Consider the following 15,371-nt stretch of genomic DNA (forward strand, 5'->3'; position numbering starts at 1 on the left):
CTTGACTTTGTCTCTGGCTCCTCCACAGAACAAGTCGCCTATAAATCATACTACACTGTGACTAAGGTCCTGAGGGAGCCTGTGTATGTTGCGAATGTTGGTCTCTCTGCAGTCACCCCACACATGAAAGCAGCAAGAAAGTAATTGCAATTCTGAAATGAACCACTAGAGGCACATGACGATGGAGCTGATGGGGTTCTGACAAGTGTGGTACTGCAGTTAGATACTATTGGCTAAAGCAGAGCAGAAAAGTACATTTATCTTGCAGGGTAAAAACATGTCAGTTTTACAGGCCCAGGCTTTTAAGTCACGGTCTCGTTTGTTCTGCATCTATGTGGATTGTCCCTGGGTACCCCGTTTTTCCACCCCAATTTAAGTTTAGGTGAAAGTCTGATTTGTAATAGTGTCCTCAGCATGAAATGTCACCTGTCCACATTGACCAGCCAAGGCCATACAGACTCAAGTCCCCCCAACTCAGTGTTTAATATCAATTCCAGAATAACACCACAACCTTTCCAATAAATCAGAGTTCCCTGCCTCTGCTCCAGAACAAGCAAGTGTGCAGACAAAGATTTTGGTTAACCATTTTATTTTAGTGGTCATCCTTCGAAACCTCTTCACTGACAATCAGATTTTGTTCTTTTATCAAGATAGGGCCAAGAGAGATGCTCCCCTCCCGCCACAAACCTAGAATGGACGACGAGAACCAAACATTAAACTGTTCAATCTGTACACTGGCACAATGAAGCAGGCCATTTTAACAGTCACCATAGTCAGAATCACCATTTATACACCTACCTGCATTGGGAGAGGCTTTCCTCCGATTTCTGAAGTCACAGCTCCAGTCACAGCAACCACAGACCTGGTCATCACTCACAACCTGGCCTTCATCTGCTGCAGTCCACCTGAGAAACCCAGCTGTTAGTTTGTCAAACACAACTAGCTGTTCATTTTTAGGACACTCACCCATTAGACGTGAATGAACAAGCCTTGTGTTCCACATCAGTTTGGCTGGAAGCAGTGGTAGCCTTTAATAAGCATGTGATGTAGACCTTCCCAAAACAGTTAACAAAACATTATTCCAGACAGCCTACCCATGTGATCAACATAAGCACCATTTGATCTGGCAAATTAAGTATTACATTTGACTACCCTGTATTACAAGTCCAGTCATGGGGTCAAAAAGTCACTAGCTTCCATACATTCATATGCACATCAAATTAAATTACCTTTAAGAGCCCCCCCAAACCCTGGGCCTGGAGTACCACTGCCAATGAGTACCCTACACATTGCATTTTCTCTGCTAATCTACCTAATCAGGATTCTGCCCCCCCAAACAAATGCGCTGGACAGAGTTCCCCAGAATAGAGTTTGGGAACCTGTACAGTAGAAAGACCCTAGGCATAGTACAACATAAAACTAGTCATAGTAATGACTTTAGAAACCCAACCCACCAAATTACATACCAAGTCATCACTCTGATTGAAAAATCTAAATGCTTCCAGCTGAAGCTGCAGCTTGTCCTCCTGAACACGTGGCATAAACCGAGACCTTGAACCTGTAATCTTTGCGTCAATCAAGCACCTAGTTGGAACATCAGAGTTAATATATAGTGACTGAATTGAACATTTTAATAAACAAGGCTTGCTTACCCATAGTTCTCAATAAAAGAGTAATTGGGGGTTGTATTCACATCAGGGTCTGTAGTAGCCAGACAACTGTCCATAAAAACCCGTAGAGGTATATGGTTGAACTGAACCACAGAGGCTTCAATGTTAATCAGATCTCCCAGGAAATACTGGTTGGTTGGCCTCTCAAACTGCCAGTCATCTATGGGAGGGAAAACATGTTTGCCATGTTGGAAATAATTAGACCTTCCACAACACTGTGGTAATATTACAAACCAGTCATGAGCTGAAGGGAGAAAACAAGAAGTTCCTCTGCTGCCATTGTGGAGTCAAATGGTATCCAAGTGGGCAGGATGTCTCTGCTGCTTACATTGTGCTTCCTGTAAACGACAGTTCACACAGTCCAATTCTACTTCAAACTGGCAGTGTTTTACCAGATATCAATTTGGGACATACCTTGAGTAACGACAGTCAATATCAACTGCAACACCACCTGTCCTTACAATTGGTGTTCCAGCAAGAGGCTCTGGGGCATAGAGAAGGGTAAATGTGTAGACAAGTTCATCCTCCGTCATCTGCAGGAAGACATGAATACTGAGTAGCACTGCATGCCCAAGACAAATGTGCACCAAAATGGTTTATAGGTCTGCTAGAGTTAAAGACTCACTGTTAATGCACTATTGCAGCTCTGCAGATCAGATTCAAAAATGAGAACCTGAGTATCAGAGTCCTCTCCTGTAGCTATACAACCACCAAGACTGATAGACAAAGGGTTAACTAGCTCTCCAATGCCAAACAAATCCTTTTTAACTTCCACATGCACTACACTCTCTCCACAGTCAGCCGCCACACTACTAGCACGTACAGGCTGCTGCAACTGAAAATTCTCATCCATTTTATGTCTAGGTTTCTCTGGAATTTGGGGAAAATGCCAAGTCAACTTCTGAACTAGTCCCTGCATTATTTGCTTGGACTGAAGATTAAGCTTCTCTTGAACAGGCTGCCAGGTATCTACCAACAGAGAGTCCTGTACAGCTTCCCACACTGGCTGTGGCAACTCCTGAGCTCTGACTGGGTCCTGAAAATGTGTCAACTGCTTCCATTCAGAAGGCTCCGCTTTACACAAACCAACCACAAAGCCGAACACCACTCCACTTAGTACTCGGCTTAAACCCATGATTCCAAATCCAGAGAGAAGGTAAAGAAATGCTTGACAATAGCTTTTGAAGGAAGCAAAGGCAGTTAGCTCCACCCTTCCTGGGAGGGAAATGAAATAATTCTCTGGACCTGCTGTGTTTCTTTCACAGGTGAGAATGATTGGAACTGATTCTGTGATTAGTGACCAATCGTTTTCCAGGGGCATGTTCTACCTCAAAACGATGTGTAACGGGATCTGAGTGTTCAAAGGATCACTTTGTCTTTTAAAATATACATCCTGCTACTACATTGAATGAGACACATTCCATTATTTAAGTTCTTTTATGTTCACATGTCAACCCTGTTGTGAACAAATGGCTATATGAAGGGAATATCTTGCAATCAATTAGTAATACAAAACATTTTTAGATTACTTTGTTGGTCCCCAAGTAATTTTTGGGAATGCTGGTAAAATGTGATTTCTTAATATTTGTCAATAACAAATAATATTCAATAACAACAATATTCAAATATTTTTCATGTTTGTCTCATTTTAGAGAAATTTCATACCAAACCACTCTGGATGACTGATGTACGTTTAAGTGGTTTGTTAACTATAACAAAATCTTGAAATATTAGTGAAATACTTGTTTAATTACTACAAGATGAGGGTTGCCTCTTTATCATTTTGCGGATGCAAAACCTGTATAATGCAAACCTTATAGGCTTAGAATATTCTATGCCTTAATATTTGGAAGATCATCAGTGTGGATCTGATGATGGCAACACTTTCTAAATATAATATACAAACTGCGTCAGCACACTAAGAAGTGCACACATGGCTTGCAATGGCTTGCTGGGCATACCTCAACCATAGCCAGCTTGGGAGTCCTCTAAAGGGATGAGGAACAGATTTTTCACCATATGTTTATTGGGTCTTGCTGGGTTTCCATTTATTCTATTGCCTTGTCTACTGTCTGCTTGCTGCCTGGACAACCTGCCTGCCAGCCAAACAACTATCTCTTCCAGTACATATTGCAGATGTCTCTATTCAGCAAACTACTGAAAACACATTTTCCTGAAAATGTTACTGCAGTTATTTTCTGTTTTATTAACTAAATTGTAATTGTGAGACATGCAATAATTTGGACATCCTGCCAGTTGAACAATATCAGGTCTTAATTAGGCCTCAGTTGACTTTGTGATCAGGAATGGTTTGTTTCAGAGTATAATTATTTTTCTCCACCACTTGAGAGCCATGCGTTCCTCTAAGCAGCTGGCTGAGGATCTAGAAGTGAAGCTAGCTGATGTTTACAAAATGGAGGAAGGTTATTAAAAGATATTGCAGCACTTCAAGCCTTGACAAACCAAGGCACTAGTGAACACTAGTGAAGTGCGTGTCATTTTATTAGTTAGTCTTTGTTAGTTCAGTGTTGAACCAGCAAGCAAACTAAATTTAAAATTCCTTTAAAAATAGGGTCAAAAAGTTAATCATATCCATGTCCACCTCATAGCTAAGTCTCACTCACATATTGGTACCAAACCAACACATTTCTGCCAAATTCCATTAAAGTACTGTCATTAGACAGCTCAACAAATATAATTGAGAACACATACTGCCAATTATTTTACCGCATCTAATGGATTCCCATGTTGTTCAACATCAGGTGATGGGCTGAAATAATTGCACACACTGAACCACCATGCCTACAAATTCTTTTTCAATGTAACCGTATACAGTGTACGAATGTATTAACATAGTCCTCACTGTCACTTTTAATAAGGGCCTAGAAGCTGCATCCCTCCCACTACGCTCCGCTGCAAGATTAGGCAATTTGACACCAATGTTATATTGCTGTGTTATTATTTGGATACATGAGCCAGTGAGAATACTAAAATTGTCAAAATACCCTGCCTTAGATTGCAGTGGGAGGAATGCAGCCTGTTGTAGACCATGAGCTGTACTTTTGTGTATCAGATGTAACACCCTTTTGCAGAAGACATGAGGTGACTGTGTAGAAGGGTGGTCATGAGTATGCTTTGGTTTGTGCTACATCTTCAGCATTGACTTGGTGTATAAGAGCCATGGTGTGGTAATGGATAGCATTAAATGTGTTGGTAGGGTGATTCAAACACCTGCATTAATAGAAAAGGTTCTTATGTGATATTGACCTGACATCAGCTCTATCCTTCAAGCCTCTACTGCTATCAAATAAGGTGAAAGCAGTGACTTCAGTGCTCTTGCTCACTTATTGCATTTGTATTTGTAATTTGTAAACCGTAAGCTCTCTTGCAACAGCATTTCACAGAGGTGTTAGATGTCAGGAATGTACTAATGCTTTTATTTGTATTTTTGTCTTTGTATTTGTCTGTGCTTATGTAAAGCACTTTGATTTTTGACTGTGTATGAAAGGTGCTATAGAAATAAACCTTCCTTGCCCTTGCCCTGCTCTGCAGATGGAAAGTGCTGTAAGTGTTTTCCCCAGCCCGTCACAACAAAATTGATGTTCTTCTTTCCTGTAATGTTTCCAAATAAATCTTGAGGGTGGCAGCCGTGATCACGATTTAAAGCTGCCTGACTCTTCCTTCTGCTGCATCTCAGATCTTTCTGAGCTCAGTCAAAAGAGTGACTTATGACACTGAGACAGTGCACATGGGTCATATCAGTCTGTGAAGCTGAAAAAAACTCTGAAGATAATTTGAGCGAGCGGCACCTTTCATACTGGAGAAGGAAGGAATGAACGGGTGGGTCCCTCTGTTATGGTGGAGTGCAATTTCAACACACCAATATATTACAGCTACATCAGGCTTTGGTTTGTTGATTTAAACTTTTAAGTGAAATAAAAGCATCAGCAGTTTAACAAGGGGCTCAGGAGAACAGATAAACCTCCTGGTCACATTTCAGATCATTGCAGACCATTCTTTAAATCACCACTCACATTGTTGACAGGCTAAGGGTAGTTTTACTGAAATTAAAACTCCTTAAGTCAAGTGCCTCAGAGAACATTGGAGAAAGATGGCAGTGAACAAAGTCATTAGTCCAACTCTGAAAAACATTCCAAAACTGTGAGTAGGTACAAGTTATTATTTTTTTCAGGTCATATTTCTGAGGAGATCGGATAGAGGTGGGCAATCTGACCATGATTTATTGTTGTTGTGCTAAATGCTGTTGTATTAAATAATGTGCTTATCTGAGTAAATTGTGAGTATTGTCTGTACTTAAGAACATTGACTGCATCGAAAGCAAGCCTCTAGAAAACAATAGAAGTTATAATATATTATTATATCTGTTATAAAGGTAAAGGGTAGACTCATTAACAACCATTTTCACTGGGAAGAAAATAAAGACTGGACATTTGAACATTTGAAGTTCTCAAGTAGACTAAAAAAAGAAACAGCAAAATGTTACCAGCAGATGGCAGCATTTATTTATGAAAAAAGAGAGACTCAAGCACCTACTGCAAAAGGAAGCACCCTCACTCGTCCCCCTAAATAGTATTGCTTTATACTTACAGTCATACTAGCACCTACAGTACATCAGTTCATTAGTTCTGTAACAAAACTTAAGCCAAAGCTCATGCTGCATTGTGAATGGCAGTGGTCATACTCACAGTAACAATGTACATGTACAAATCTCAAAGACCAGGAGATTTTTCAGTTGCAGTCAGTCCAGGTGCTGAGCATTGTAACTGATGTTACTCAACCAAACTTATATTGGTCTAAAATACCACGGGTTAGTTGCATTATATTGGACTAGTTAGTCACACAACACATTTTTATGAACTTTTATATGTATTTATATACATTTAAATGCATTTTAACCTCATCTTGAGGCTCTATTCTTGTGCACTTTTTATTGAGTGAGATTATGATATACTACCCATAATTTCACTTAAGTACAACCCTGCAGATATGTAGGTATCTGGAAGGCTACGCAACCATAAACTGTGAGCTCCTGTCTGTTTCCCAATGAGCATAACTTTATTCTCGGACTCCTTCACTGATGGCAGAACATCCGGTCACCAGCAGAACAGGCCTTCCCACCACACTGAATACAGCAATGTAGGAGCACAGACAGCACATGGAAAATGTGGGCTGTGGTTTTATTTTCTTTTCCTGGCAAGAACTTGCCTCAGAAAAAAAGCAAAGTAAAGGGGGAATGCAGGCCGTTCCAAACATATGCTTCCTTGAAAGGAGCAACCCTTTCTGTTGGTCTTCCACACTCAATTGTGCAGGCAGTACACACTTTTTTCATGAACTGTTTCAAACAGTTAAAACTGTATTTGTGGGACAACATGCTTTCCTGAAAAACTAATTAAAAGAGAATGAAGGAGAAAACATTTGGTTCCCTAAAGAACCTGACAATGTGTTGTTGTTTTTTTGTAAAGAAGAGTGTGAAGAAACTTTTTAAAGGTTATGAACCTTCACATGATGTAAAAGCTCTATACCAACTTTTCTCCCTAATTGGACATTCAAGGTCCCTTTATTTTCAGAGGGCGTCACGGATGGTTCTAACATCATCTTACACTTTGCATAAATTGTGTCACATTAAGTAAAATTGCTATTGTTAATGTGTCTTCTAACACACAAGACCTGGTGGATACAATTGTTAAGTGCAGCTGCATGTTTCATGTCTGTGGATTTTATGCGTATGAAATAATAAATGCAAGTTCTTGCTTGCCTTATAAAATGACATGCAGTTGTTCTTGCCATTGCACAATTTCACATTTCACAATCACAGAATGATGGGAGGAGTAGTAGATGTACACTGTAGAATGCTGAGTAGGAAGGAATCCAGAGTTATTTTAACATTTCTGGTAACTCGTACATATCAATTACGCTGTCATGTTGAACATGCTGAATTGCAATACATGCGCCTTGTGACATAATTCTAACGTGGGAGAGTGCAATGTCAAATAATCAGGGGTGTGAAAAGTGTGGAAATGTGTCTTTAAGTACAATTAGGTATTTTCCACCTCAGGAGACATGGAAAAAGAGGCTGAACCATTGGTTCTATATTCTGAGCTAGTCACTGAAACAGTAAAAATCATACTGCCGCGAAAGGCCGCATTACGTTCACAGCGCAAGCAAATGCATTTTGGAGTGAAACTTCATATGTTTCTGATCCAAGGCAGCTAATCAGACAAGAGGTGAAAGGTGAAAAGCTGAAGTCAAGGTCAGCAGGGTCTGGCAGACTGACCTTCTGTCATTCTGTTACTTTAAAACTTTTCAAGAATCTCTAACTGGTAAATGGGATTTGAAACTCATAATTCATTGTTATTGTGGTGAATGCTGTTGTATTAAATACATGTAAAAATTTGCACAATGTGTTTTTAAATCTGGTGTATTTCTCTGTGTCAAAATATTGTGATGCTGTTGATAACTTAAACATGAAACATAAACTAAAGAGCTCTCTAACTGAAAAACGAGATGTAAAACTCATATAGCAAGGGGTTTTCTGAAAGATTTAAGAAATATCTGTATTGCCAGCAGTGTTTTGAGCCAGCTGCTTTTGTCCAAGCATCTGCTACAAATTACTACAATCTCACAGTGTCTCCTAATACTTAGTAAAAGTACAGAAACCCCAGAGAAGCACCTGCTCCTTCTATTACATGTGTTCTGAAGAAGTGTATTTTCTCTCCTTTTCCAAATACAAGGCAGTATTTGCACTGCAGATGCTACAAAGGGAAACACTAGAGATTAGACTGAAAGGTTTGGAGTATTCTTTAAATATATCTTAATATTTAAGTTTGATTAATGAATACAAATTACAGGCCTAGAATGAAAAGCAATAGATCACATTCTAATCAGATTGTCATATGGGAATAATTTAAATCTGCTACTTAAAGAGGTCCCAGAATGTCAAACTATATTGTCCTTGGCATAGCTGAATAATGAGTGTTTGGTACATGAAACTGACACACCATGAACCCCTCAAAAGAAAATTTCTCTTGACCAAACAGGCCTGGAAAATGGGCCAATTCTACCCCCCCAAAAAACTGTTATGTAACAGATTCTTTCCAATTACTTAGCCTACAAGAGAAAACCTGGCAAAGTGGTAAAAGGCTATGAAAATGAGTGGATGCAAGGCTAAAAGCTAACCAGTTACAATCTCTTGCATCTTGCTAACAGCACATCACACTGAGAGGACACAACAAGAGATTAGCAACACTATCCAATAAGTGTTTTTGTTACAGTCTTAAAAATGCTGTAACATGCAGGTTAGGTAAGCAGTCAAAAAAAGCACAAGAAGCCAATAAAAGTTATTTTTTTCCTCCAAGCCCAGTAAAAAGTAAAATGAGGAAAACTAATTGCATTGTTAATTAGTTTGTAAAACCACATCATTTTTCTACTACAACCAAAGTCACACACAATTTACAATTTAAAGCATTATGCGAGAATTGGTCTTTCTTGCTCCTGGGCTCTCCCTACAGTGTGGATCATTGCAATGATGCAATATTATGGGGTTGTACACAAAAAATGATTTGGGTTACACAGGTCACAGTCAAAGTTTACTGGCAGACTGTATTGAATTTGAAGCATTTAAATGGTCGGATTAGAAAAACACAAGTGAAACAAAGTTGTAAATCCAAAAAAACAAATCAACCTATTGATGATTAACCTATTAATATTCTGTTCATCTCAGAGATGCTAACTGCTAATCAAAACCAGTGATAGGCAGAAATTAGTCATCACACAACTGTACAGATTTGAATTAGATCTTAAGTTCTCTTCTTGCACATGCATTATGATAGTGTTGATATGGAATTTTAAGATACATGTTTTAGATATCTGGTTATTTGTACTATAACAATTTAATTAAAAAGCTTACATCAGACCACTCATTCTGGAGACAATTAAAGCATCAAGACATGCAAAGTTCTCATAGTTGTATTTATTTGAAAACAACAATCCTCAAGGTTTTTTTTTCTTTGTTTTTCCTGTATTGTGGTTCATTGTCAAAACTGTATATGATATTTTGCACTGGACATCACAAAGTTACCCATTTTTAAATGTCTTTTCATTACAATGATTTGTGCTTTGATACCTTAGGTTTAAACATGTTAATACAGTTAAGAGTGAATACCAGGGACTACTGACAAAAATGTCCAAGGAGTAAATTACATATATCATATACACGTAATACAAATTACAGATATACACACAAGAGTGCTCTGCCTCTGTACTCCAGTTCAGTTATGAGATACAGACTGATTTGTTTTAAAAGCATCTGTATTTAAAAATCCCACTTCTAAAACTGATATAGCATGGGATTTATTTTCTTTCTGAAAGGTTTAAGAAATATAAGGTGCATTTTAATATTGGAGTTCATAATATTGGATGTTCCAAGTTCCAAGCCTTTAGAAAATGGTTTTGGACTGACGTTATGGCCTATGACAAAGTCCGTTCCATGTATGAATGTATGATTATGAACGTAGAATTTTGGGCATTCACTATTTACATCTGCTGGAATGTTCCCCATAGTAATCAAGAAATCAAGTAGTTTAAGCAACATGATTCACAGAAGATCAAAATACCTTTAATATTTCACAACTACTTCAGTATGCTTTGGAGGAAATGCACAAGTGGACAAGTTTGATTCACTTAATGCTTGACAGTTCTACATAAAAGAGCAATGAAATCACAACTAGTGTAGCCTATTTAGCAGACAGGAAAGGGGAGGGCACAAGCACTTAGAGATAACTACCGTACTGTATGTGGGTGTCAATCTAAAATGTAAGTGCAGATATATAGTCTCTATGTATACTAGATGCTTAAATGTTTACTTAAATTTTATATATATATATATATATATATATATATATATATATATATATATATATATATGCACACACACAAGTAAAACACATTGACCTAGAAGTATATGAATAACATTTCTAATATATAAAGACATTTTACAGTGTGTATGTGTATATATATATATATATATATATATATATATATATATATATATATATATATATATACACACACATATATATATATATATATATATATATATATATATATATATATATACACTCTAATTATGCAATAGCAAAAACCCATGCTTTACATAGAAAAGGCATCCACAACATTAAGAAAAATTTACAATTTATGAAACATGATACAATAAATAGTATTATAGAATTGCTGCTGTACACAAAAGCCATTTAATTTCACTCATATAAAAATATGTTTTAGTGCAACATTACATATTGATACTTCACATCATTCAGACTCGGGTGTCCAAAAAAGACGGCAAATTGCATTTAATACAAAGCAGATACACAAAACCTGATATATTTACATGTCTTCCTGTTTTATATGCTTATAAGAATATAAGCAAAAAGTAAAGAAAAAGGCACACACATCTGTACATTTAAAAGTACCGGACAGAGTCCATAAGCAATTTTGGTCAGGCTCATATACAGGTATAAGTTAACATATATTCTCTGAAATTTTAAATAAGAAAGTAATCATAGTCGAAATAGCAAACCAGGTTATAAAAGGCATGCTACACTGTACAGGTACGTTAAACTATTGAATGTCGAATCAGTTTGTTTGTTTAAAGACTGCTTGAATATGTGAGTGTGGCTGATGTGTGTCTGTTTATGTGTGTGTGTGTGTAAACGTACTGTATGAGTAAAATTTCCTGCCCCTCTCTTTTGACATTGTTCACCTGTTGTCAGTGTAGTCTTTTGTTGACTCTTTGTCTTTCTTTGTGCTGGCTGGCTTTTCACCATGGCCCAGTTGGCTGGGCGATTTTTCTGCCGCCTCTGCACTATAGAGAGGGGAATGGCCTGCTGCGGGCATCTTTGATGTGGCCGACATACCACTTTCAGTGCCGGAGTGTAAGGGATGCCTAATCTCAGAGCTACTGAAGTGCTGAGGCCTGCTTGGCGCACTCTCTTGTTGCAGAATGGGAGAATGAGATTGGTGGAACTGCTCAACAGGACCAGCTGTCTTCTCTGAAGGCTCCTCTGAAGCAATGCACAAAGAAGCAATGGCCTTAGTGCATGTCTGAATGCTCTCTTCTTGCTTGCTTTCTGTGTCACCCTGCTCTTTGCTGTCTTCCCTGGATGTCTGTGAAGAGGGTGATGAGACTGAGGATACAGACTTGGGAGATGCCACCTTTTCCTGAGGCTTACTTGTATTCTCTGCAACCTGGCTGCTGCTGTTGGCCCCACGACCCTCTGAGATGTGAAAAGACACCTCACTGGTGCTGGACTCTTCCGAAGTGCTCTTCTGAAGAGGAAGCCGAGTAGGGTGGGTCAGACCTGTGACTGAGTGCACCATTTGGATACCACCAATTGGAATCATGGGTAATGGCGTGCGGAGCTGTTGCTGCGAGTGAAGGGGGAGATGGCTGAAGAGACCCTGGTGTGAACAGGGAGCCTCGGTGCTATGAACATCTCCTTGGTGATGACAGCTCTTCCGTTGATCCTAAAGGATTGACAGATAGTGGATTGCGTTACAACTAACAATGTTTTTAGAAAATTCCAGTTGGTTATATCACAGAAATAACCAACTGATTGAGAAGTCACCAACTAATGAAGTGAGACTAGTATTTAATAAAGTACTTTATAGGGCTCTAAAATATTTTATCCTTTTTCTACACTGAAATTCATAGCATGAAAACACAAAAAGATCAGTGAAAAAAGAGAAGTTCATACACATTGTTTCATTTTTCATCGTTCAGTGGACATTATCTAGTTTCAATGAAATGAAGGACAAATCGAAACTGAATCCTTATAGCATAAGTGAGGTTCTTTGTTGCACAGTTCATTTACTGAGCAAATGTCCCTTTTATTACTCAACAGGAAAACTAAGAGACTAGGAAACAAAAATTCATGCCAACTGTATTTAGAGTGCACTCAGGTCTATAAATGTAAGTGTTACAAGATGTTACATACACAAAGTCATAGTTTTCCAGACTTTAAGCCTTTCTCATTACATCATCCAAAACTGAAGCCATAATAATCACTATCACTTAATAATAATCATAATCACTTACCATTTCTAATTCTGACTGGCTTCTGCTCTTTTGAGTAGCTGTAATCATCTCTCCAAGTGGATGCTGGTTTAGGGTCCAAGGACCACTATGGTGGTGTAGACCCCTTCTGGGAGACAATGGTCTGATTATGCCCTTGTGGCGGCTCCGGGGTGACAGCTCACGTCTGCCCGAGAGGTCCCTTCCGGGAGACGTTGGCCTTCCTGCATGAGAGATCGGTGAAAGGTGACTTCTGGGGGACAGGTCCCTCCTAGGAGACAGATCTCTTCGATAGACATCTCTTCTAGGGGAGAGGGGCCTGAGGGGGGATGCCTCCCGTCTTGGTGACAAGCGACCACGTGGGGAAAGGTCCCGTCTAGGAGACAAGTATCTCCTACTGGGAGAGGGCTCTCGAAGAGGTGAAGAGTCACAGCCTGGTGATGACAGACGAGAAGGTGAAAAGTCAAAGGATGATGAGCTGTGTTCTGGAGATAAACCAAATTCTTCGTCCATGGAGCTAGGCACTTCCAGTCTGTTTTTGTAGTCCTCTCCCAGAGCACCTTGCAGGAGTTTCTGGTATTCTGCCATTTGGGCCTCTCCAGCCCTTTCACTAGGCACCATGAGTTGGGTGATTTGAATACTGGGCAGGCTAGCGAAGTAGCCAAAGAGAGGCTGCTTGGGGGCGGAGCCTAAAAGCTCAGGTGCAGCCTCTTGGGACGCAGCAACTGCAGTGACAGAGTGTGAGGGGATGACATAGGGCTGTGGACTTGTGCTTCGAGAGCGTGTCTTTGGTGTGGAATCACCATCATAATCATCATCATCTTCTTCATCTTCATCCACCTCATCTCCGTCTTCTTCAGGCCCATCAGAATCGTCAGCATCAGAGAACTGGTGCTTTGCCATGATTTCTAACATGCCAATCTTCCCAGCATCCCTCTGGACCTCCTCAGTGGGGTCTGGAACACAAACATGTGAATATAAGTCTTTAACACTGTACTAAAAGTTACTAAACGTTCTTGTTGGGTCAAACTGAAATGTGGAAAGTTTTGCTCACAAACTCATAAACATTTTAACTGGATTAAAGTGGTCACTGGGTTTATTTCCCACACTCCTTGCATTAATGTGAATCAAATGAGAACCTCTTTATTGTAAACTTTCATTTGGGCATTTTTTTATAACACTGGCAGTGGCTGGGCTCCTTTTTTCATGAAATGAATACTCCTGTACCAGTGGTTATCACATTTCTGGCTGCTCTCAACATAATGTGCTCAGCAACTGATTCATACCAGTTTCCTCTGCGTCCGCGTCATCCACAGATGTCACTGACACCCCCAGCTCCAAGCACTTCTTCATGTGGGCTTTGGACTTCATGTGTTTTGTCAGGTTTCCTGAAACCACAGTTAAATAGCTTTAAAGGCGGCTTGCTTTGGAATGGGCAAGGAGATGTCTGGCCCTTCAATTTATCAACACTTAAAAGGAAGAAAAGTACACCTTGCTGTACAAATGCCCGTATTTTCTACCTCAACATAAACACTGCTGCAGTGATTCATGTCTTCTTGGTAACTATCAAGTTGTTTTTTATGCCAACAGATAGACATTTTCAAACACATGGCTTCTGAAAATAGAAGAGGAAACCTACCTTTTGTTTTAAAAGCAAAGTTGCAGAACTTGCAGACATATGGCCTGACATCGGTGTGTGTGCGAATATGTTTCTTCAGCATACTTGGCTTCTTACATCGGATCCCACACTCCTCACAGATGTACTTCCCTCGACCACGGCCTCTCACGTAAACATAGTCCTCATTGGATTTGTACCTGAAATGAAAACATGGATGAACTTATTAACATTATAGGAAGGCTTTGTGTATATAAGTCAATGTTTATATGACCTAAGATCTCAAATACTCTTTTATATAGAGTATGGTTTTAACAGAAAAACATCATGACTCATCTAAACCCAAATGTTTTAAACTTTGCCTTAATACATGTGACAGCATACACACTAAATGCAAATGGAAAGTTTACACATCAGGTCATTTATGTTTAATGTTTTGCACAGACACATTTCTACAAAGTACAGCAAGACACGTTGTAGAACACATCTAATAAACAGGTTTATTTAATATTATCTTTTTTAAGTGAGATCTTACACTTTTAGGGTCTTTAACACCTGCTTGAGGTGCCATTTCCTTAAATGTATTATTAAATGTGCATTCAAAAGCACCATTCCAAAGCTGCAATTTGAGCATCACAAAAACATTAATATTTAGTTATTCTTCAAAAAAGGGAGTCAAACTCAAGCCAAGAGCGTGCAGTTGCTTTGCTTTGGATAGTGACACACATCTTCACATACCCTCCTTCAAATATTTTAATGCGAGTGGGCTCATGTTGCTTTGAGGAAGTCTCCTTCTCTCCATGGTCCTCTTTCCCTCTGTCCCTTGAGTTCACTCCCTTCATTTTCTTCCCAAACTTGCCAACATCCAGCTGCATGAGCTCTGGCTTCAACTAAAAATGTAAACAAAAATGTAAAATATGTGGTAAGGTCTGAAATGATAAACATCAGAAAGCAAGACAAGAGCTCACAAAAAAGGCAAACTGTGCACTTAACATTA

The 15,371-nt window shown here is 39.1% G+C and overlaps 2 protein-coding genes across 5 annotated transcripts in view; both read right to left on the reverse strand.

Moving 5' to 3' along the window:
* Positions 1–592: 592 nt before the first annotated feature.
* LOC140544474 (zona pellucida sperm-binding protein 3-like) lies at positions 593–2,805 on the reverse strand. Its single transcript, XM_072668238.1, has 8 exons — positions 2,296–2,805; positions 2,085–2,203; positions 1,905–2,008; positions 1,653–1,830; positions 1,467–1,584; positions 967–1,052; positions 799–905; positions 593–687 (listed from the first exon to the last, which is right to left on the reverse strand). The coding sequence occupies exons 1-8, from the start codon at positions 2,803–2,805 to the stop codon at positions 593–595; spliced, it is 1,317 nt and encodes a 438-aa protein (XP_072524339.1).
* Positions 2,806–11,381: 8,576 nt separating this feature from the next.
* The window catches only part of hivep2a (HIVEP zinc finger 2a), an 88,143-nt gene continuing 84,153 nt past the window's right edge, over positions 11,382–15,371 (reverse strand). For all 4 annotated transcript variants that reach the window (XM_072680389.1, XM_072680381.1, XM_072680399.1 and 1 more), the window contains 5 exons: positions 15,113–15,264; positions 14,399–14,574; positions 14,046–14,147; positions 12,784–13,715; positions 11,382–12,212 (listed from right to left, as the gene is read on the reverse strand). In XM_072680389.1, coding sequence (XP_072536490.1) covers positions 11,445–12,212; positions 12,784–13,715; positions 14,046–14,147; positions 14,399–14,574; positions 15,113–15,264 — 2,130 coding nt within the window. In that variant the 3' untranslated portion in view covers positions 11,382–11,444. The remainder of the gene's footprint in view (positions 12,213–12,783; positions 13,716–14,045; positions 14,148–14,398; positions 14,575–15,112; positions 15,265–15,371) is intronic.

Source organism: Salminus brasiliensis, chromosome 1, assembly GCF_030463535.1.
Source record: "Salminus brasiliensis chromosome 1, fSalBra1.hap2, whole genome shotgun sequence".
In the NCBI taxonomy this organism is placed as follows: domain Eukaryota; kingdom Metazoa; phylum Chordata; class Actinopteri; order Characiformes; family Bryconidae; genus Salminus; species Salminus brasiliensis.